Here is a 24,178-nt window from a genome sequence, read left to right as displayed (position 1 = left end):
ACTTGTGGACGTTTCGAGTGGAATACTCATTGTTATTTTATTTAAGCAGCTGTTTTAAAGGGGTAATTCACCGCTGGCAATAAGGGCTTTCAATAAAACTTGGCTGCTTATGCTGTAGAAAGGCAAAAAAAAATTTGAAATCAGTGCTATCTGACAAGAGAAAACAGAGAAAAACGACTGTATTCGTTTTTGCCAAATAGGTAGGAAAACCCATAATGCATTAGGCATGTTGCCTTCCAAGGCCACTCCCAGTCTGTTCCTATTGGATAGGCTTGACCAGAGTCAAATAGTGCCTTGCTTGAGTAGGAAATACTCCTTAGCAAACTTTTAGTCATAATAGTGTCAACTTGTATTGTTCCCAGGTGTACATATACTACCGACATAGTAACAATACAAAGCGGGTTAAATATCGGCGGAGCTACACTTTAACTGAACTGTGTAACTGCATTTTGACATATAAGGAAAACTAGAGAAGTTAGACATGTGACGATGAACAATTCCAAATTTGAGATCTGTGTTAATTTTCTCTCAATAAATTTTGGACCCACCCCATGTCTCCGTCCAGGTTCTCGAACACCTCTCCTCCTATGGTCTCATTGTCAGGGTTGAGACAAATCTCAATCATGTTGTACACTGCGTTCTGGCCCCAGTCGTTGTCCTTCCGGGCTTTGTTGAAGTGACGCAACCCATCGTTAGGTTCACCGGTGTACCTTTGAGAAGCAAAAGATCAATATTCATGTCCATATCAAATTTGGAAGAAATGTGAGTGAAATGTGACCTGGACATGTTTTCATGAGATTCACTCAATTTGGCTTGATGAACAGTAGTGGATGAAGAACACAATTCCTATTGTATTCAATTCAGCAACCAAAAGCTAAGGTTGTTGTCATAAATTTATCAATGTGCATGACTAATCAGATTCAGATACCCCAGAGAAGTAATTCCCAAATGTTTTTGTCAGTAATACTGTGAAATATTATTACATTGTATTTGAATATATTTTAAAATGTAATTTATTCTTGTGATCAAAGCTAAATTTTCAGCATCATTACTCCAGTCTTCAGTGTCACATGATCCTTCAGAAATTATTCTAATATGCCGATTTGCTGCTCAAGAAACATTTCTGATTATTATCAAACAGTTATGCTGCTACATATTTTTGTGGAACCCGTGGATACATTTATTCAGGATTCTTTGATGAATAGAAAGTTCAAAAGAATAGCATTTATTTGAAATAGAAAGCTTTTGTAACATTATAAATGTTACAAAGCTTCCTTTTTCTGATTAATTTAACCCTTATGTTGTGTTCGGGACATTTTTGACCCGGAGAGGATTTTCTTTTTCCCAAAAATGTTAGTTAATGTTATCACACTGACTTTGCTCACACAGGGCATAACTACTTCCCAAAATTTTGGGATCATTTTTGTACTTTTTTGGGATTTTTTCCCCCACATTGTTACAGGGTTTTCAACACAGCATAAGGGGTTAATGCATATTTTCTAAATAAAAGTATTAAAAAAAACATATTGACCCCAAAGCTTTGAACAATATATAAGACTGACCGATATGGCAAAACATTTACTGGTTCTCTGATGTCATTTATTGGTCACATGACATGCAGGTAAACAAAACATGTTTTATTTTAATATTTATTTTAATTTTACAGTTTTACGATTTCACTTATTAGCTTTTCATCAACCCCTTTGTGAAGCCCAGTTTGGGAAACCTGGCTTTACCATCATCTTAAAGCGTTACCCTCCATTTCTAATTTTATAATCTTACCAAAGGTAGAGCCCTTTGCAGTAGTTGTATCCAGGCTCAAACTTGGCCCTCGATGAGTGTTTCTCTGCCATCTCAAGGAATCTTGGAACCTCCTCCAGTTTGCCGGCTCTGCGCAGCAGATCAATGAGGCGGGACAGCGTTGGGTAGTTGTCTGGGGGAAGAGATCAAATGAGTTCATTAGACCATCCTGGTTGCTTGGGTTTCCTCTGCGGTTCTTATGAGTATATGGAAGGAAAGCTGAGGGGCTGCTGCAAGAACGGCATCGTTTGAAAACTCAGGAGATGAATGACACACCTGGTTTCTTCTCCAATAGCTGCTGGAAGTGAAATACAGCCTGTTCATAGTCCTGCTTCCGGAACATAAGGTCTGCCATCATCTAACAACAAACACGGAAAAGAAAAAGTTTGAAAATTACAAAAAAGCTGTGGGAGAATATGTCCGTTTTAGTGTAAAAATAAATAAATAAATAACAATTGAAATTTAAAACAAATTTTTTTTTTGAAGAAACTTTTGTTTTGTTGCATCTTCAGAGGCTGACTTGAAAGGTTTATTTATTTAATCATCAATTTCTCTATAGAGAAAATCAATGAGAATTTTTATTCCACCTCTGGATTCATCTGATTGGTCCATAGTTGTGAAGTTATGAGAGAGGGCTTAGGGAAACTGACCAGTGTGGCGGACTCGTTGACTGGATCGTTCTTCAGAATGGCACTGCACTGCTGTTGACAGGCCTCGACATCATCCAGGGTAAGATACAGCTGAGCCAACTCCAGCATCACCTGATTAAACACACAAACACCCACATTTACTTTCACAGCCGTTCAAGAGGGACACAGAAAGGTGTACCGCTTTCAAAAAGAATCATTATATTATGTTTAGCATTATTTATGCAGTAAAAAAAAAAAAAAAACATACAGTGCAAGGCAAATGTCGTTGATGCAGTCTGGGAATAAGTCTAGGCTCAGTCCTTTATCCATTAAACGCACAACAGTGTGTTACCAATTACACATTACCAGCCACATTTGACTGAATTGATGTTTCTCATGATTTAAAAATCCTTATGACTGGACAAACTGGAAAAAACAGATTTGTAGACAAATATAAATTGTGCTGAAGTGTGATTTAAAAAATAATAATAATAATAATAATAATAATACAAAAATATCTAAAATATTATTTATTCATTTTAAAGTCAATTTAATTTAAAATGTAAAGTCATAACTACCCATAATATAAATAATAAATAAATAGTAAGTAAATAAATATTTGTGACATTATTTTTGTTTTGTGTTGATTTAGCTGATTAGATGTACTGAGTTAGATTTACAAAACTGAATTAGCACCTTTCATTTGTAATTCATTGAATTATCCAACAATATATAGATAAAAATAAAAGCTATTTAATAAAATATTATAAATATAGCTATTTAATGTATAACAGAAATACACACACATACATATATAAAAAAAAAAAATATAATAATAATAATAATAATAATATATATATATATATTACAGTTGCAAGAAAAAGTATGTGAACCACTTGCAGAATTTGTGAAAATGTGAAAAATTTTAACAAAGAGAGATCATACAAAATGCATGTTATTTTTCATTTAGTACAGTCCCGAGTAAGATATTTTACATAAAAGATGTTTACATATAATCCATAAGACAAAAAAAATAGCTGAATTTATTAAAATTACCCCATTCATAAGTATGTGAACCATTGATTCTTAATACTGTGTGTGGTTACCTGGATGATCTACGACTGTTTGTTTGTTTTGTGATGGTTGTTCATGAGTCTCTTGTTTGTCCTGAGCAGTTAAACTGAGCTCTGTTCTTCAGAAAAATCCTCCAGGTCCTGCAGATTCTTCAGTTTTCAAGGATTTTTTGCATATTTGAACCCTTTACAACAGTGACTGAATGATTTTGAGATCCATCTTTTCACACTGAGGACAATTGAGGGACTCAAACACAACTATTACAAAAGCTGAAAACATTCACTGATGCTCCAGAAGGAAACATGATGCATTAAGAGTCGGGGGGTGAAAACTTTTGAACAGGATGAAGATGTACAAATTTTTCTTATTTCGTTTAAATATCAATTTTTTTTCATTTAGTACTGCCCTTCGGAAGCAACAGAAGATACTTACATGTTTCCCGGAAGACAAATTAAGTACAATTTACCCTGATCTTCAAATTCAAAAAGTTTTCACCCCCCGTCTATTAATGCATCGTGTTTCCTTCTGGAGCATCAGTGAATGTTTGAACCTTTTTTAATAGTTGTGTTTGAGTCCCTCAGTTGTCCTCAGTGTGAAAAGATGGATCTCAAAATCATTCAGTCACTGTTGTAAAGGGTTCAAATATGCAAAAAAATCCTCAAAAACTGAAGAATCTGCAGGACCTGGAGATTTTTTCTGAAGAACAGAGCTCAGTTTAACTGCTCAGGACAAACAAGGGACTTATGAACAACCATCACAAAAAAAACAAAAAAAAAAACAGTTGTAGATCATTCAGGTAACCACACACAGTATTAAGAATCAATGGTTCAACTTTTGAATGGGGTAATTTTAATAAATTCAGCTATTTTTTGTCTTATGGATTATATGTAAACATCTTTTATGTAAAATATCTTACTCGGAACTGTACTAAATGGAAAATAACATGCATTTTGTATGATCTCTCTTATTTTGTTAAAAGTTTTCACATTTTCACAAATTCTGCATACTTTTTCTTGCAACTGTATATATATATATATATATATATATATATAAAAAACACACATAAAAGCTTTGTATTTTAGATGAATGCTGTTCTTTTGAACTTTCTATTCATAAAAGAAACTGGAGTAATGATGCTGAAAATTCAGCTTTGATCACAGGAATAAATTACATTTTAAAATATATTACAATAGAAACCAGTTCTTTTAAATTGTAAAAATATTTCACAATATTACTGATTTTGCTGTATTTTGTATCAAATAAATGCAGCTTTGGTGAGCAGAAGAGACTTCTTTTGAAAACAAAACAAAAAAATCTTTGCAATCTAAAACTTTTGAATGGTAGCATATTATATATATATATATATATATATATATATATAATATACGTTGCAAATACCAGGTGCGCATTTTTAATATGGTCTATGGGGTGATTAATTGGTGATGTTTTGTAGTGCAAATGTATGCCTGTGTCGTGTTCAAATGCAGCACCACACACACAAACTGCCTGACGGCTCCAGGCTCGGCCAGACTGATCCAGCTGCAGAGGAACACACTGGACTCACTGATCCGGGCCACACTGACCTTGCTGTCACTTTCACAGTACACAAGCGCCTCTTTGTAAAACTTGACGGCTCGTTCGTAGCCGCGCTGGCTGCTGCACTGTTTGGCGATTTCGGCGCAGATCTCTGCGGCGAGCTGCTTCTGCGCGGGCACCGAGTCGGGCTGCTCCAGCTGAACGCGCTTCAGTACCTTCGCCTGCACATCTCTCGCCTGAGGAGGAAGCACAAATTCAGAACAATTCAATCATTTGCTTTAGGCTTGAAATTAAAGATGCATTTGACCTTTAAATTGAAATTCTGTCATCATTTACTCATCCTCAAGTTCTTCCAAACCTGTATGAGTTTCTTTCTTCTGCTGAACACAAAATAAGATATTTTGAAGAATGTTGGTAACCAAACAGTTGATGGACCCCACTGACTTCCATAATATGGAAAAAAAAATACATATTCAAAATATCTTCCTTTGTTTTCAACAGAACAAAGAAACTCATACAGGTTTAAAACAACTTGAGGATGAGTAAATAATGACAAAAATTTAATTTTTGGGTCATTTTGTGATGTGCTTTTGTCATTTTTATTAGTTTTTGTTTTTCTATTCTAACTTCTATATAGCTTTATTTTCATTTCAGTTTTAGTAATTTTAGTACTTCAACTTTAACTTATTTATTTATTAAAAAGCATAATTTCTTGACGTTAACCGAAAATGATTTGTAATAGTTTTAGTTAACAATAACAACACTGTTTCAGAGGAAAAGACATTCAACTCACTCTCTGTAAGGACAGTAACGCTTCGTCATTTTTATTGACTTTGCTCTGAACCTTGGCGAGAAGCACAAGATAACGACAGTCTTCGGTAAGTAGCGGCAGCTCATTCACTGAAAAATAAAGACAGGAAGACGCCATTGATCACACGTCAAAAAGAGCAACTGCATTGTGCACTACACAAAAATTGCATTTTAAATTACATTAAGCTGAACCACCTTCCAAACATCAATCAAAAGTGCACACCCATGTTTTCCCATGACACACCCAAAGGACTTTTCTGACAATCGTAATTTAATTTGTCAGTCGTGCAACAGGGTTGTTGAATACACACCCTGAAACAAATAATTCAGCATTTATAAGGGCTGAGAAATGCAGTAAATATAGTAAAAAATTCAAGTAAAAATACCCAGCAGACATGTAATATTCCTTTTTATTGCTTAAACACACATTTCATTCCTGGTCAGACATCTGTGTTAAAATCTGAACAAGCTCAAATCTCCATTAATCTTCTTAAATTTCTGAGATGTTTCTCACCAGGATCATGTGTGAGAGCCTCTTGCAGGACTTTTTCACAGCGTTCATACTGCCTGAGCTTCAAGAGCAGGTCGGCCAGGTCATAACGCAGGAAACTCTGCTGCCCACTCTTCAGAGCAGCCTCATAATAGTTAATTGCCTACGAAGGGAAAAGATATATAGTGAAACTGCATTTATAATTCAGGGCTTTGGTGGTGCTGGGTTTTTTTTTTTAAATCATAAAGGTAATTTAATCATATTACTATTGTTTTGCATTAATAAGTGCAGTTACTAATAATGTTACAGGTTTATATATTGGAAATTTGACAGTAAAGCACTGAGCTTGATTTGAGATGCAGATAAAATTAACTTATTAACAGTAATGTGCAAAAACATAATTTTTATAGGGGAAAATGTAAATATTCTACTCTTATTAAATGTACCATACTGAACTGACCAACAGCTTCAGTGATTATAAAAGGAGCACTCTTTACTTGCTTTGTGTAATTCAGCCACAATTTGAAGAAGTTTTTGTTTTTCATGAGACTGTCACTTTCCCTGCTTTTCCATGTATTAGGGAGTCAAAAAGTGCTGTTCTGCCACCATCTAATGGTAATTTCATGTCTTTTTTAAGTGTTTGTTTGCCTTGAAGTCTTAGTTTTCCTTCATCTTTAAACTTTTAATTTAACAAATCATCACATTAAAAAATAACATTTAAACAGGATAATATTTAGAGCTTTGAAATGCAGGGAAAAGTGTGAAGCATTTTAAAAAGTCCATGAAAAGTCTTCCTCTTCACTTACCTTTACATAGTTGTGGGTCTTGACGAGTGCTTTCCCAATCTTACTGGCCACAGCTCCATCTTTAGGGTTTTTCTTTAAGGCCTGTTCATATACTTCAATGGCCAGCTCTGGCTGTCAGCAGAGAACATTATTTTCATACATAAACATCAATGTAATGACAAAACAACAAAAAAGAAAAAAAACAAATATGCCTTTCTGAAAGTGCAGGACTCATCAGACATGATAGATGTTTTGGTGAATCTCATTAAAAAAAAAAAAGTATTTAATTAAATATAATACTTATAATAGTATTTAATATATAATATAATTATATTAATTTGCTGAAATATTTCATGATAATGAAGTACATTTTCCTCTCAAAATAATAAATAAAAATTGTTATGCAAAAAATCTGTTATTCAGTATATAGGATTTTTAAACCGTTCATCATATATAGTATTTGATGATGTGTTGTGTAAAAAACCTTCAGGAATTTCAATGACTGTTCCATTTATGAGATAAGGATTCACTGTTTAGACTGTATAGTAAATATTTGTGTGGTGATAGAGGCAGACATCTTATAAAAAAAAAAAAAGAAATACATATTTGGGCTTCTAAACAAAGATCTTCACTAAATGGAACATTCAAACACAAATGTAAACAAATGAATAAACAAGAAGAATCTCTCCCACCTCCTGAATGTTTATGTAGGCATCGCCGAGTAACAGGAAGGTATGAGGGCTCGGTAATTTGTCCACCAAATCCCTGATGAGACAGATACGTTAATACGCAATGCTAAGATCCGCCCGTGTGTATATGAGTGTTTGATGATTGTTTGCACAGGTGTATCCGAACTAGTTGTTGGAAACTGTCAACACATGTGAATACCATTGAAGAGCTGCAGGCCTCATTTTAGACATCTAAATAGACCACATAAACACGTGATTACAGAGCGTTAAAATGCAGGTTCAGCATTCCATTCAGTTCTCTAAGTCAAATATAAAAGAAAAAACACTTTTCTTAAAGAAACTGATACCTATTTATAGGACCATTAAGATATTTTTCGAATATTAAACTTCCAACATGGCGTGTCAGTAACAAATTCCCTTTCGCGTGTTATAGCGCTTGAATATTTATATTGGAAACTTTCGTGAGCACTGACCCGTCAACTGTACAGAGCACTTTTTTTCACATTCATGTTGTCACAGCATTGTATTGTTAGAATTCAAAAAATTGATACTGGCCAATTGGCGACTGACACCAGTTCATTCACTCGCCAACAACGATGTTTACTCGCATTTGGCATTTGACGAGCGTTAATTTTAGGACCTGTTATTACCGTAATGGGAAAAAAAAAATACTAGCTTCTAATATGAATACATTAATTATTATGATGAATTATAGTTATATTTGAGATTTTAGGGGAAAATGTGATTAACTGACATTAAAATTTATGGGGAAAAAACTACAAAAAATATGTAAAATAATTAAGTGAAGCATATACTTTTTCTTCTCACAATTGTGAGTTTATATCTCACAATTCTGACTTTTTTCTCAGAATTGCGAGTTTATATCCCTGAATTCTGGCTTTATAACTCACAATTCTTGACTTTATAACTCGCAATTGTGAGTTTATATCTTGCAATTCTGACTTGGCGGAAACAAGCTTCCAAAGAAATGTGACCTGGGTATGATTTAATGATATTCACCTATATGCTGAGAAAAAGATATTCTGTAAGCTCTAATACATGTAGTGAACATGATGAGTAAATTTGACAAATAAACAGGCATTACCTATAGCAGCTCACGTAAAGCCGTTTCTCTTTCCTGTGGTTCAGGTAGATGTCTGCCATTTTTTCTTTGGCCTGCACATAGTATGGCTGCTCTGGCGTGATGTTTCTGAGCATGCTCAGTGCCAGTTCAGTATCTCCTCGCATTAGTGCAAGATCTGCATTGGCGATAGTGACTCGTAGCTCCTCTGGAGTGCCCGTAAACTCATTTATGGCATCTTGCATCACTTTAGCTGCCTCGTGCTGGAAAGTCAAAACAAATTTTTATCCCAAAAACAATAATATACATTTTTACTGACAATATCGATGATACTTAAAGACGATGGACTACTGCAATACTAATAAACAATACATAATTAAGAGCAGATGTACTAAGGAAATTAAGAAATGTTTGAAAAACACTATTTTCCTTCTGTAAACAGGGTTAGGTTGTCCACTAACCTGTTCTCCATTGAGCCACAGAGCCTCAGCTAGTTCCAAGAACACAGATACGCAGTCGGCCGAGTTGAACTCAACTCTCTTACTCTGTCTTTTGGCCGAGGAGCCTGTTCTCTTCACAGCGCACAGACTCATGGCCATCTGCAGCGTCTGAATGGCCTCCTGAAGCTGGCCCATCTTCCTCTGAGCCTGAGCCTTTATCAGGTGATACAGAGGATGCTCTCGGATCTGAGCACAAATAAATTACGTATTCAGTCTCATCGAATCGAATAATAAATGCAAACAGGCTTGACACTGCACTAAGACCAATATGACTGGCCGTGGTGTTGTGTCACCTCAAAGTTGTGGCTGAGGCAGAGTTCCAGAGATTGGGAGGAGAGCTTGAAGTTGCCCTGCATGAGATGGATCTGAGCCATGAGGAGATGGGCATCAGCATGAGCCGGGTTCTGATCCAAACAATGCTGCAGGCTGCTGTGGGCCGCCTCAGTATCTCCTGCAGGAGGACAATTCAACTTAGCTGGATGATGACACCACTGTTTCATAATAGATGTACTTTACACAGCTATTGAACCAAAATGAATCAACACTGAAGAATTTCAGCTGAATAATGACTGCTTACTATTGTCTTTTTAGAGCTGCTGTACAGCAGAATTGAATTCTGTTTGCATCATTGAAGCTTTATTTTCCTGTTTATCACTTTAAATCTGCTTTAAAACAATCTGTATTGTATAAAGCGCTATATAAATAAGGGTGACTTGACTTGACAACATATGAAGAGAGCACAAGCCTGACTAACTAAATTGGACAAAAAATAAAAGGAAAAAAAAAATCATATTTTGCATGAAGAGAAGTCATTAAGCTTATTTTTGGGGCCATTTTTGCATTGTAACATTATTATTTGCATGGCTAAATTATTTTTTTTTTTTTTAACATTTTTTACAAAATTCTTATTACTGTAACAGTTATTATTCTATTTAAATTAACGAATAAGAAAGTACAACAAACGATGTATAAAACACTTCTTGCATTACAGTAATGAGAATATGATTTTCTTTTTCTTTTTTCTTTATGATAATGATCCTTTTGGAGGAAATTATTTGCTTATTTGTCATGAAATAATGTCATAATGACATTAAAAAAAAAACATTTTTGGGTAACACTTTAGTATAGGGAACACATATAGACTATTAACTACGACTTTTCTCTCAATAAACTCCTAATTTACTGTTTATTAATAGTTATTAAGGTAGTTGTTAAGTTTAGGTATTGGGTAGGATTAAGAATGCAGAATAAGGTCATGCAGAATAAGGCATTAATATGTGCTTAATAAGTACCAGTAAACAGCCAATATTCTATTAATATGCATGCTAATAAGCCACTAGGTACAAGACCCTAAAATAAAGTGTTACCCATTTTTGGTAAGTTAAATAAAATAAACACTAAATGAAATAAAATAAAATATCCAAAAACTTAAACCTAATTTATTTTAGCTAGCTCCCAAAGCCACATAACTTATTTTCATTTAGCTTAACTTGTACTAAAATAACTAAGATTAAAACTGAAATAAAAAAAATAAAAATAAAATAAAAAACTATATATACACATTTTTTTTAAACTAATAAAAATGACAAAATTACTAAAACTTTAACTAAAAATTACATGAATACAGAAGATACAAAAATAAAAAAATTCAAAATATTTTAAAAACTATAATAGTATCTCAATGAAAATAAAATAAAAGTGAAGTGAAAAGCTTGAGAGATACACCCTATTAGATCAATCAAACAATGTCATGACATTTCAGCTTGTGAAATAAAAGAAACCAAACTTAACAGAAAATGTCAATCAGACATGCACACACCCGACTGAAATCTGACTTTGGCCATTAGAAATCCAGCGTGCAGCAGGCCAGGGACTACTTTCACCACTGTGTCCAGCACAGACGCACAGTGCTGCAGTTGAGGTGAAGGAGGCTGACCTGGAGCTGGAGACTGCAGAGAGAACAACATCAGTCAATAAACTACAAGAGGAAAGCGCATCATGAGAGACTCCGAATGAAGGCTGGACAAAAGGGTATTCTGTCTGATCACTAGGGTGTTGCTAGGCATGTTGGGGGTTGTTGCATTTGCCTTGCAAGGCAGTAACTAGAGTGTTCTGATTGTTTTCTAGGAAGCGCATGGGAGGAAAGACCTTAGCGGGAGACAGCGCCAGGTATTCCTTGACGATCTCAAGCAGGAAGTCGGGGTTGAGCTTCTCAAAGTACTCGACGCTGAGAGGCAGACCCTGCAGGGCGGAAAAATGAGTGTCCACCGTGTCATTTAATAGGTTGGTCGCCTCGTCTGGGGGCCGACGTTTTTTCACAGCCAACAGCGCTCGCAGATACAGCAGCTCCTAACACACACAAACACACAGGTTAAACAAACCTTAAAAGATGCACTCCATAATTCTGTTTATCATGTGCTTTTTTCTAATTTATTTGTTCACTAATGTCTTGTGCAGTTTAAATCCTAAAGGAAAAACTCGGAATAAAAGGGAATTGGGTTTTTCTGAAGGGTTTTGTTTGTACTAAATGCTGTTCCTCTACAAGTGCAACATGGCAGCTGTTTTTCGCTAAGCAGATGTGCGTTTGTGTAAATGAGTGCTAAACTGCCCGACAAGGGCCTCAGTTTGTGTAAACAGGCCCTGTTACGCACTTTGGATGACTCATCCAAACACAGCATAAGTGGATTAATAAACCAGGTCCCTGTTGAATATGAATCAAAAGACGGACTACAAAAACAGTCTACAAAAAACACTTTTCTTTATCTTTTACTTCATTCTGTGAAAAAAATTCTGAAATGAGTCTCTGTGCAACATTGTTCGAGACCTCATATTGATTTTTGAAGCAAGACAGCAGGTCATTTAAATGCTCTCTCACCCCTGATTTGCCAATGGACTGCTGGATCTCTGTGAGGAACTCCAGCTGCTGTTCTGCATCCTCTATGTGTCCCTCCATGAGCTGACACCTGATGATACCTGCACAAACAACAAACCAAAAACCATCCTAGACAGAGTTATTTTAGTATTATTTACAGGGCTTGACATTAACACCCACCAACCCGCTAAATGCGGGTGTATTTCAGCAGTGGCATGTAACGCAGTCACTCCTACTAGCCACTTTGGTGGGTTGAATTTTATATATATATAATATATACATTTTTCAATTGTAATCTTTTAAAAAGGCATCTGAAATAATAAACTAAGGGCAATGTAGTGTTGTCAAAAATATTCAATACTGAAATATCTGAAATGCTTCCAATACTCATTTTCCACAGAATAGATACACGATACCAATTGCGCTTTCTCTCTCTCTCATCTCTCCGACAGTGAGTTGACACACAAACCCGCCTCCCCTCACTCACTCATTTCATTTGCTCTGGATGAATATTGTTGGTGTTACAAGGCTTGATTTTCTGCATGGGATTGCGCGTATCGCGCATATTTTTACTCATTCCTGCAGATTTTGTGATCACACCCAAAGTGCGCACACATAAAGCCACTTCTCAGTACTAAATGTTTTTCACTGCTTATTTCACTTAAACAGTCAAATTCACACAAAATGTCATAATGCCGATCTTGGCGAGTATTCACGTAAACACAGTCTTGTTTTAAGTGAACGTAAACAGTTGAGAAAGAAAACGCATGTGTAACAGTATGATGGATCCGTGTGTCAGGACTTAAAGTGACAGCAGCCTAACATACCTGCTGCCAAATTATGAGAAAATATTAAACATATCTATATGGCAGTTTTTCCCCATGGTATCAATGTCAATATTGTGGCCAGTGAAAATGCTGAGTGGCTAGTAACTAAACCACTAGCCACAGTGTCTGGTTAGCAAAAAAGTTAATGTCAAGCCCTGATTATTTAAATACAAACCTGCATGCATTATATATATATATATATATATATATATATATATATATATATATATATATATATATATATTTACTAGCTTTCATTTTTAATTTTCATGTTTTCAGATTTAAATTTTAATAATTTTGTTATGTGCTTTTGTCAATTTTATTAGTTTTTTTTTTTTTTTTAATATTTCAATTTTATCAGATATATTTATTTTATTTCAGATTTATTTCAATTACTCAAAACAATTCTTAATAATCTACAGGGATACTATATTTTTTCCATTTCAAAATTCCATACATTTCCAGACTCAAATTTCCAAACCTCTCTAGATTTTTCAGACCATATTTAACATAAATGGTTCATACAGCATTATTTTCAGCATTACATTTAATATATGGTACAGTCGTCTATAAATATTCTTATTTTCTGTTTTTTTTTTTTTTCCATTGGTTTTCTCCGAGCGACAACAGGCGCTTACATGATGAGAAAAAACCTAAAATGCTTTATAACCTGCATATATTCACCTCTGACACATCGGTTTGATACTGTAATCGTGGTTTGATGCTGAATGATCACCAAACAGTAAACTTCAGTCTGCTTGTATGATCAATGACTCCAATCAAATTCCATACTTTTCCAAAATGCGTAGGAACACTGAGTTTTAATTAACACTGATCTTAGATAATCCTCTGATGAAGTTATTAGAAGTTGGAACATTCTTTAATACATGGTGTGATTTGAATCGCTTACGTCAGTTACGTGCAAAGGATGTTCTGAGGTACAATGCGAATGCAGGATCTTGAGTGGCATTGCTTTCATGACGGCAACAGCAACAACATAAAAACACCAATATTCCAACTACTCAACATTTAAAATCTTAATTAAAACGTATTCCATATATAGTTCATTAGTGTAAGTGTAGGCTGTTTACAATTGCCACTTTGTAAATTAATACAGAATGTGCAGTCACAGATGTGCATTCATTGACATTTTTTATGACAACTCTGAACGTGACCTAAGCAATAAGAACTTATTTTATAGTTTATAAGTATTATTTTATTTTTCCTTATGGCTTTCAAACTGCTCTCACCTGTCAAAGCAGAGACACTGCTCTCATCGAGAGTCATTGCCGTCTTGTACCATTTCATGGCCTCTTTCACCCTGCCCAGCAGAACCAGTTGGTAGCCCATCTCTGTGGCCAGCTCAGAGTCACCCGAGGCCTGTGTAAACGCCCGCTCCACCATCCTGTGAGTGTGCTGAAGGATCTTCTCAGCTCTTCCACACTGCAGAGTGATCAAATATTCACAACATCACTTCTACCTGCAGCATCACTTCTTTTGTGGTACAGGAACTTTTCACAAATTTTCACTTTTATTGTTTGATTGTGAACATGCCAGATGTTGGAAGGTCATTGCATTGTGAATGGTTTCATGTCTTGCAGCATGACTTTTCTCCTTAGATGTCCCTCTAATGTCATATATATACTGTAGGAGTGAATCATATTTATATCAAGTGTGTGGCAAAAAGCCAGCAGGTGTGTGATTCAAAGGATTCTACTGTTCATGTGAAAATGAATCTTAAGTGGTGATGACATTAATCTGTTTGTGTAGTTGAGTGTACTTGGAGAATCTGAGTATTACCACTCGAGTGAACGCTAAAGACATCCTGTAGAAGAGCTCCGGATTGTTTGGTTCCTGAATGTCCAGATTACTGATCAGATTTGATAGTTGGTTTACAGACTGTAAAAAGAGAAAGGAAATGAATGAGAATCAAAAAATACATGCACTACTGCCTCTGCCACAAAGGGTGCATTTATTTGATCAAAAATACAGTAAAATCAGTAATACTGTGAAATATTGTTACAAATGATAAATAACTGTTTTCTATTGTAATATATTTTAAAATGTAATTTAATCCTGTGATGCAAAGCTGAATTTTCAGCATCATTAATCCAGTCTTCAGTGTCTTTGTTTTCAGGATTTGTTGATGAATAAAAAGTTCAAAAGCATTTATTTGAAATGGATAACTTTTCTAATTTTTTATTATTATTATGTTTTTACTGTCACTTTTTATTTAATGCCTTCTTGTTGGATACAAGTATTAATTTCTTAAAAATAAAAAAATCTTACTGACCTCAAATATTTGAACAGCATTGTATATATTCTAATGCATAATCAAATTCACATTCACAAAATATAATTCACAAATTAAACGATTCATAAACACACAAATGTTGACTGTTAAATGTCAGACAAATTAAATTTTGAATCTGCATTTGCAAATTGCACATATTTGTGATCACCTTATATTATATCATACCTCAGTATGTATCAATCTTTGCTTTCATCTTTTTCTGTCATTTTTCCCACCACATTCAAGCAGACTCGGGTAACCCCACTGCTTAAAAAACCTACATTAAACACTTCACGTGTAGAAAGTTACAGACCTGTCTTTCTCCTCCCATTCATAGCAAAAACACTTGAATGAGTTGTTTTCAACCAAGTATAATCTTTACTTTCACAGAACAACCAGCTGGACGATAACTAATCAGGTTTTAAAAGCGGCCAAGCAACCATGAATGCCTTGCTGTCGGTTACGGAAGCTCTACGGATTGCAAAAGCTAATTCCAAATCATCAGTTCTCATTTTGCTAGATCTACTCTCTGCAGCTTTCGACACTGTTAATCATCAGACATCACTGGAACTCCACTTTGCTGGTTTGAATCTTATCTCACAGGTAGGTCATTCAAGGTTGCCTGGGGAGGCATCGAAAACACATCATCTGGTCATTGGGGTGCCCCAGGTATCCGTTCTTGGACCTCTCATCTTCTCAATATACACTACATCACTTGGACCCATTATATAAGCACATGGTTTCTCCTACCATTGCTATGCAGATGACACACAACTCAACTTTTTATTTCAACCAGATGATCCCATGATAGCTGCATGGAGTTTCTCATCTTCCAAGCCACCCTGTCAGTACAGCACAACTTTATCATCCAGCTAGGTTCATCAACAATAATCCCATCAAGTTCGGCCAGGAATCTTTGATGACCAGCTGACCTTCAAAGACCACATTGCTATTACAACACAATCAAGCAGATCTGCACTGTACAACATCAGAAAGATCAGGCCCTTCCTAACTGAGCATGCAACACAACTTCTCTTTTAGGCCCTTGTCATTTTTAGGCTGGACTACTGCGATGGTCTTATGGATGGACTTCCAACATGTGCAATCAAACCCTGTGACTCTTCTGAGCAATGTGTCCTGAAATGTAATAACTAGACAGGAACAAAATTCAATGCAATACTCTCTTGACATCACTTTTTATTTGCAATTCACTGAATAGGTATTTGTGAATCATACTGAGACTGATCCCATAATAAATTACGTTTCTGGCATTTAATCTGTGTAAACACACGTATGTTGGTAATATCATACCTCTGCGACGTCTCCTTCCCTGCAGAGAGAGTGTAGGGCTAGCATCCTCAGAGCCTCCAGGTTATTTTTATCTCGTTGGAGAAGCCTGATAAATTGAGAATTTCAAAGTCTGTTAATGTGTAAAACAGATGTTCTGAGACATGCATTCATGTCTTTATATAAAGCAAATTTTACTGAACATTTAGGGATATACATTTTGAATATCCAAAATAAACATTACTTTATTCTGTAATAAACACCACATTATTAAACATCTTTACATGTTTATTTGAGGGAAACTTTTTAGTAATTCACACACAGCATCTGTCATCTGTTTTGCTAACACTTTAGTTTAGGGTCCAATTCTCACTTTTTATTAGTATGCACATTACTAAGATATTGGTTGTTTATTAGTACTTATAAAGCACATATTAATGCCTACAATGAGCTTCTTCCTGGGTTAGTGACATCAATAGCCCAAAACTTAACATAAACCCCGCCCCCAAGAACATGCAACAAAGAGGGTGAGGCCATGTTGGGCTGCTTTAGAGAAGAGGAAGAGTTGTTGTAGTAGAGTGTTGTTGCCATGCCATCATTTTACGCTGGACGGCTTTACAAACGAAGGTCAATTCAACGCTGGATTTGCACAAAAGATTAACATGACGGCACATGCTAGTCGATAAGTGGAATCAACTCCAGTAACTACATACATTTATCCACTAACCGTTCAGAAACGTCCAGTTTCATTCTAAAAGTTGTAACTTCTTTCTGAGTCTCTCCATCAGTGTCGACTCCGGTTTGAACAATGTAAGGCTGAACACCGTTACTGAAAATCCTCATTTTGGCTGCGTGAGATTCTCCAGCTTTGTTGTTGTTGAGCAACCGAAGCGCGAGCTGTTAAAGCTCCGCCCTCTTCTGGAAATGGGGCCGGGAGCAGCAGCTCATTTGCATTTAAAGGGACACACACAAAAACGGCGTGTTTTTGCTCACACCCAAATGGGGTAAATTTGACAAGCTATAATAAATGATCTGTGGGGGATTTTGAGCTGAAACTTCACAGACACATTCTGGGGACACCAGAGACTTATATTACATCTTGTGAAAAGGGGCATTATAGGTCCCTTTTAAACATTGATCTATTTGGCTACAATGACTGTTTAGTTGAAATTAGAGTCTGTCTGAGTGAAAAAATATCACTCTTTTAAGCCATTTCAGAGGAAATACATAAAGTAAAGCTTGAATAACCACAATCCAGCTCCACCTGAGAGAACTGGTTTTCACACAGACCCTTTGAGGTCTCGCCGTGGAGTTCATACAGCTCTTAGTGATCAGCCTAAAAGACCCTTTTCATTCTGTCACTCACTGGCCCTCATCCTACAGGGTAAGAGAAACAATGATCCAGTCTCTCTGTACAGATCAGTGGAATCACATCTCATTTCCATTTGCACTTGAATACAGCTCACCTCTGAAAGTCGTTGAGAGCTTTTAGAGTGTATTTACATACCATGATGATAACCTAAACCATAAAAAACAACAACATCCAATAAGACGGAGATCTGCAATGTTGTGAATGGAGTCTTACCTCTGAGCGGCATCCACAGTTTGTTCCCAGTCCTGTAGAGTCAAAAGCAGCTTCATCTTCTTGACCAGGGCAGGTAGAAAGGACGGGTAACTCACAATCACCTGGTTAATGGTCTCTAAAGCACCAGAATAATTCTGACGATATTCATAATATTGTACCTGACACAAAGACACAATTAGAACATTACAAAACAAAAGCTTTTGCGATAGCTAAAATATGCCCCCTCCCCCACCCCCAAAAATATTGCATTTGTTGTACTGCCTTTAATTTATGCACAATAATTTTTTTATTATTATTATATTTTTATCACCATCATGAAAAAAATGTCACAATGCAAACAAAATAAATAAATCTTAATGGTCTTAAAACAGGATCCATTTTTATTATGCATAATATAATTTCTTATGTTTCTTTTTTATTTTGGGGTAAAATGTGACCTAGACATGAGATTCACTCTAACATTTTTCAGGAAATCAGCCTCTGAATGTTTACTTTTAGTTGATTCTACATAGTATATAAAAAGTATTTTAACATAATAAATAAATTACACACATCGTCTTTAAAGTGTAAAGCTTTTGAAAAGTGTAAATCAGAAATGTGCACACATCTTATAAGTGAACATTAATCTGTATATTTCTATATGCTGAATTATTAAATGGTCATCAAAAATAGAGTTACCTTCCCCATCAGAGCAAAAATGTCGCTTTTCTCCTTCAGGGCCTCGTCAAAGTATTTCCCAGACTTCTTTGCATTAGCATCTTTATTTGATCGCAGATCAATCCAGCCTTTCAGAACAATTCCCTACAAAACAATGATCCCAATATTAAATAAACAACAAAATAAGTGAAAAATCTGGTAATCATCAGTTCTTTTAGATTTTAATAATGCATTTTTATTTCAGCTTTAGTTTTAGTTATTTTAGTACATCAAGTTTAACTAAATAAAAATGAGAAATGTTGCCTTTAAATATTAAAACGTTTTTAATATTTTACTTTATTGAAGTTGGTGTTAATTTTATTTCAAGTAACAAATGTGTGTTTTTTAAAGTTTTATTTGTAGGCCCCCATGAAGTTATTATTAAAGGGATAGTTCAACCAAAAATGAAAATTTGATGTTTATCTGCTTACCCCCAGGGCATCCAAGATGTAGGTGACTTTGTTTCTTCAGTAGAACACAAATGATGATTTTTAACTCCAACCGTTGCGGTCTGTCAGTCGTATAATGCATGTCAATGGGAACTCCATCTATAAGAGTCAAAAAAACACACACAGACAAATCCAAATTAAACCCTGCGGCTCGTGACGACACATTGATGTCCTAAGACACAAAACGATCGATTTGTGCAAGAAACCGAACAGTATTTATATCATTTTTTTTACCTCTAATACACCACTATGTCCAACTGCCTTGAGCATCCGGTTGGTGAGGTCTAAAAACGCACGCTGATGACGGAAGTGATCTCTCGCGTGTATATGTCAATGAGTGCGAGACATCACTTCCGGCATCAGAGTGCATTCAGACCTCACCAACCGGATGCCGTGCGCGTCTTAGGACATCAGTGTGTCGTCACGAGCCACAGGGTTTAATTTGGATTTGTCTGTGCATGTTTTTTTGACTCTTATAGATGGAGTTCCCATTGACATGCATTATACGACTGACAGACCGCAACGGTTGGAGTTAAAAATCATCATTTGTGTTCTACTGAAGAAACAAAGACACCTACATCTTGGATGCCCTGGGGGTAAGCAGATAAACATCAAATTTTCATTTTTGGGTGAACTATCCCTTTACCTAAAACCATCATTTAGTGTTTTATGATTACCATGACTGAACAAGGCCAAATTTCACCCAAAATGCATAATTTTTGTCCTGCTCTCACACTTATGCTACTGACCATTATGACACTTGTCATCAGTCCCATCCCTCAGCAGAAATCTATAGTGCAGACACATTAGAAAAGTTCACCTCTTTAGAGCCACTGGAGATCTTGATCATTCTGTCCACATACTCTCTGGCTTTGTCATTGCGTCCCAGAAGCCACAGCAGCATGCCAGCGTAATACAGAGCTTTGGGACTCGCCGTCTTCCTCTCCTCCTTCACCCTTCCATCCAACTCCTGGATGACATCACGGTCTACAAGCAAGTCAAGTTTTTGTCATTATTTATTCATACTCATGTTTTTGCACATATTTTTCCATGCAACACAAAGGATTTTAAAGAAACATGGACAAGATGCAACAAACCTACCAGGGTTTGGTCTTTTCTTGTGGGCATAAACCATAGCCATGAGCACACAGAGGGAAACGTCTCTTCTCGCCTTCAGCTGCTCCAGCTCCTGAATGGCATCCATGACTTGATCTACAATAAGATAACAACAGAAAACAGGGAACAAGGGAATTATACAATTTTTCAAGATCTCAAATGAAGACGAGCAGTGTTGGAGGTAATGCATTACAAGTAATCAGTTACTTTTTCAAGTAACTGTATCTGCCATGCTATCATTATCATGTGACCTACCAGCGTCAGTTCACCTCCATTCATAAATCCTCTCCCGTAGACTCATGGGATAGTAAAGTATCCATTATATGCAAACTTCAGAATCTCACCAGAAGCAGTAGGTCATCCGGGTTCTTTTTGCCTACTCTTTTATGAGTACTGTGAATTGGGACATACTTCTGTTTTTCTATATAGCAGGGAAGTACGCGTGCATTCATTTCACTTTTGGTGTGAAAGGGCCTTTAAATTTGCCAAAAATAGAACTTTTTTTGACCGTGCGCAAAGACCCGCCCCCTTTTGTTAGTTGCTATGCCGCTCTCACGCCACACATCAATGTTCTCACGCAGTTAAAAATAGGTCGCGGAGCAAATAGGACACTGACAACGCGTCGACAGACAAGACAGAGCAGGTATGAAACAAAGTCTCAAATTTAGTAATTTTTAAAGAAATTTAAACAATAAATACTGTTTTGTGACACTTTAATGTGTCGTGACAGATCGCTGTAGTACCTCAGATCAAGCGGCTCGTGAACCGATCATCTCTTCCTACTAGTTCATTTATAACATCAAATAAACATGAATGAACATGATAAGAAATGTTGTTTCAACCGCGGAAAGACGTCAGTACACTATTTTTCAAGTTCAAGTCCACCGACGTTAATCTACTAACTCCCCTGACTGCTTTGTCAGATAAAATGGCGGATTCGGCGTTATGGTTGGTTAGATTGCCTGTCAATCAAACTCCTGGCAAGTAGCGCAATATTGTATCGCGTTACTTTTAAAAGTAACTTCCCCATCACTGAAGACAAAGATCACAGGAATAACGGTGGGTTTTCCTCACCTTGCATGAGCAGTCCATAAGCATGGAGGAATGTGAAGATTGGATCATGACTGAATTTCCGTTGAGCTTCACTGGAAACCTCTACAACATGATTGGAGTACTTTTCCTGGCAGTAGTATAAGATCAAGGCCTGAAATTGGCAATAAATTCAGCAGGGTTAACCGAAAATATCAGCTTACTTTATTGCGACAATGATTAGTTGAATCAATAAAACAGAATTTTGCTCAGTCCTACTATGCGTTACATTTTAATTATCCTAATATATTGACAAAGCATATATTATTAAACAATTTTAAAGATGAAAATCAGTTTATTCAAATATTACATATAAAGCAACTTAAATACAAAGCATACTGTATTATATTTTATACATGATCATCAAAATTTTTCTCAAAAACCCATTGCTCACAATCTACTACATGCCTTCTGTCATCTGACTGATAATTTTATATGCTGATTGATACTTTTTTAGCAAGTAAAGACCTTTTAATATAATTGTAAAAATGTCCACATACTTTTTGCTGTGAAATCTTTACGGATTTTTATAAAGTAAACGTAAGAATAACTTTTATATTGTCAATAATATTTCAAGATGATCATTTAATCAACTGAAGCAACTTAGGTTTACTTGATTATCGTTTTTTTGGAAACAATCATGTTAAAATGTATCACATATGATCCATCAGACTTTTGAGGAAGGTTTCTCTCAATCATAATTGCATTGCATTGCATTATATGTTTTGCCCACACAATAAAAACTACAGAACTAAGCATTTAATATCATCTTACTGAGACATTTTATTGGGTGATATAGAGTCACAACTGATATTATATATATTTTACAGAATGCAAGTAGTCAATAAACTGTTCCATGAAAAAATAGACTTTTCAGGCTTTATACATGTGTATATTCAGGCTTTACAGGGTTATTTTTTGTGTTTTCTAATCGAAACAAATGCTTCATTGAGAATGTTGTTTTAACTGGAATTTCTTCATTATCCCTTCTACAAGTATTGCAAAACATTTACATGCCCAGCTGCATTATTATTATTATTATTATGAGTGCTATGCGACCGTATTTCAAGACTTACAAGCGTGCACTCCTCATCATCAACACCCGCCATTTTGTCACACACTGCAGCAGTCAAAACAAGCCTGAAAATATACAAAACAGTGGATTATCCACAGCGATACTTTCAGAGATTCATTCTATCCCGTTTTCGCCATCTTTGCAGTGGAAGCATCATAGTAACCAAACAAACCCCGCTATTTCCGCTTGGAAACCAGGAAGTAACGAGTGACGCAATTCTTCTTATCACCACAGGGCGGCGCCACACTCTCATCTTTATTCGGAGCTTAGATACGTGTGTAAGATACTGAATTTATAAGGTGTATAAGATCGTTCATATGGCGTTTGGTTTCCAACATCAAAATATTTTAAAAGGCAGCAACTGCCCTTAAGTTTTTAAGTTGAATTAGATGTTATTTATTTGTTTATTGTGTCCCTTTGGTTAAACTTACCACAAGATGGCGCCCCACTCCGTTAGATTTCGCCAACAAGTAAGACGCTGCACGTACCTCAGATTTGAACCCTTTTAAAAAACGACTAGTGCAAAACCGCGTGTTGTTAATAAATTGTGTTATGGCAAATATAAGTTGTTTGGATAATGTTCTAAAATTTGTTTGTATTGGTTTGAATTAAAATGTAAATGCTCTCTGTCTTTCAAACATGAGAGTTTGATTGGTGAATGTGCTGTTCGTTTACAAACTGTGAAGAGATGAACATCTCTTGTATTTTTATTGTCAGATTCTTTTCATAAACAACATAAAAACTAGGGGTTTTAATTAAATTAAACATGGGGGGAAAACATGCACAATACAAAAGGCACAGTCATTCAGTCATAATAGCTTCCCTGTTATGCATCTTAATATTTACACAGTTTCCAATTTCTATGAGAACAGCAACAAAAAAAGAGAGAGATGTCCTCTTACTCCAGTGTCACAAGAGTGGAGTTTGAGTATCCTGATTGCATTGTATAATCTTAAGTCTGCTGACTTGGATGGTCACCTGATGACATAACTCCTTCACTGAGACGACTTTTGCATTGATCTGCATGTAAAAGTGAGGCTGGGCTGTTTTGAATAGATGCAAACAGTGCTGCTTCTTCTGTGGTCGCTTCAGTCTCTGGATCTCTCACTGAATGAGCCTTATCACATGACTGAACTGTGGTTGGAGATGAAGTGTGGCACGCATATTGCTGGCGTTTGTGTTTTTCATAACCCATTCATCTCACTGGGCACTGTGCTAGTTTTTCTAGTTTTTCTGTGCTAGTTTCAAACTTATGGAGTGTTTGGAACTATATATATATATATATATATATACTGATTATGACATTATGACCACCTACCTAATATTGTGTTGGTCCCCCTTTTGCTGCCAAAACAGCCCTGACCCGTCGAGGCATGGGCTCCACTAGACCCCTGAAGGTGTGCTGTGGTATCTGCACCAAGATGTTAGCAGCAGATCCTTTAAGTCCTGTAGGTTGTGAGGTGGAGCCTCCATGGATCGGACTTGTTTGTTCAGC

The 24,178-nt window shown here is 35.9% G+C and overlaps 1 protein-coding gene across 1 annotated transcript in view; it reads right to left on the bottom strand.

The window, feature by feature from the left end:
- The window catches only part of ttc21b (tetratricopeptide repeat domain 21B), a 29,210-nt gene extending 6,331 nt beyond the window's left edge, over nucleotides 1-22,879 (bottom strand). The window contains exons 1-24 of the mRNA XM_051905146.1: nucleotides 22,685-22,879; nucleotides 21,594-21,723; nucleotides 20,505-20,615; nucleotides 20,224-20,390; nucleotides 18,937-19,059; nucleotides 18,259-18,416; nucleotides 16,698-16,782; nucleotides 14,894-14,992; nucleotides 14,344-14,536; nucleotides 12,270-12,367; nucleotides 11,543-11,743; nucleotides 11,214-11,343; nucleotides 9,688-9,845; nucleotides 9,356-9,580; nucleotides 8,919-9,157; nucleotides 7,817-7,889; nucleotides 7,146-7,256; nucleotides 6,364-6,502; nucleotides 5,833-5,939; nucleotides 5,087-5,275; nucleotides 2,451-2,561; nucleotides 2,077-2,158; nucleotides 1,783-1,933; nucleotides 549-710 (exon numbers count right to left, since the gene is read on the bottom strand). Coding sequence (XP_051761106.1) covers nucleotides 549-710; nucleotides 1,783-1,933; nucleotides 2,077-2,158; nucleotides 2,451-2,561; nucleotides 5,087-5,275; nucleotides 5,833-5,939; nucleotides 6,364-6,502; nucleotides 7,146-7,256; nucleotides 7,817-7,889; nucleotides 8,919-9,157; nucleotides 9,356-9,580; nucleotides 9,688-9,845; nucleotides 11,214-11,343; nucleotides 11,543-11,743; nucleotides 12,270-12,367; nucleotides 14,344-14,536; nucleotides 14,894-14,992; nucleotides 16,698-16,782; nucleotides 18,259-18,416; nucleotides 18,937-19,059; nucleotides 20,224-20,390; nucleotides 20,505-20,615; nucleotides 21,594-21,723; nucleotides 22,685-22,717 — 3,275 coding nt within the window. The 5' untranslated portion in view covers nucleotides 22,718-22,879. The remainder of the gene's footprint in view (nucleotides 1-548; nucleotides 711-1,782; nucleotides 1,934-2,076; nucleotides 2,159-2,450; nucleotides 2,562-5,086; nucleotides 5,276-5,832; nucleotides 5,940-6,363; nucleotides 6,503-7,145; nucleotides 7,257-7,816; nucleotides 7,890-8,918; nucleotides 9,158-9,355; nucleotides 9,581-9,687; nucleotides 9,846-11,213; nucleotides 11,344-11,542; nucleotides 11,744-12,269; nucleotides 12,368-14,343; nucleotides 14,537-14,893; nucleotides 14,993-16,697; nucleotides 16,783-18,258; nucleotides 18,417-18,936; nucleotides 19,060-20,223; nucleotides 20,391-20,504; nucleotides 20,616-21,593; nucleotides 21,724-22,684) is intronic.
- Between the last annotated feature and the right edge of the window lie 1,299 nt (nucleotides 22,880-24,178).

This window comes from Ctenopharyngodon idella, chromosome 9, assembly GCF_019924925.1.
Source record: "Ctenopharyngodon idella isolate HZGC_01 chromosome 9, HZGC01, whole genome shotgun sequence".
Classification (NCBI taxonomy): domain Eukaryota; kingdom Metazoa; phylum Chordata; class Actinopteri; order Cypriniformes; family Xenocyprididae; genus Ctenopharyngodon; species Ctenopharyngodon idella.
Note: the sequence above shows the minus strand (reverse complement) of the source record. Positions and strands in the feature narration are given on the sequence as shown.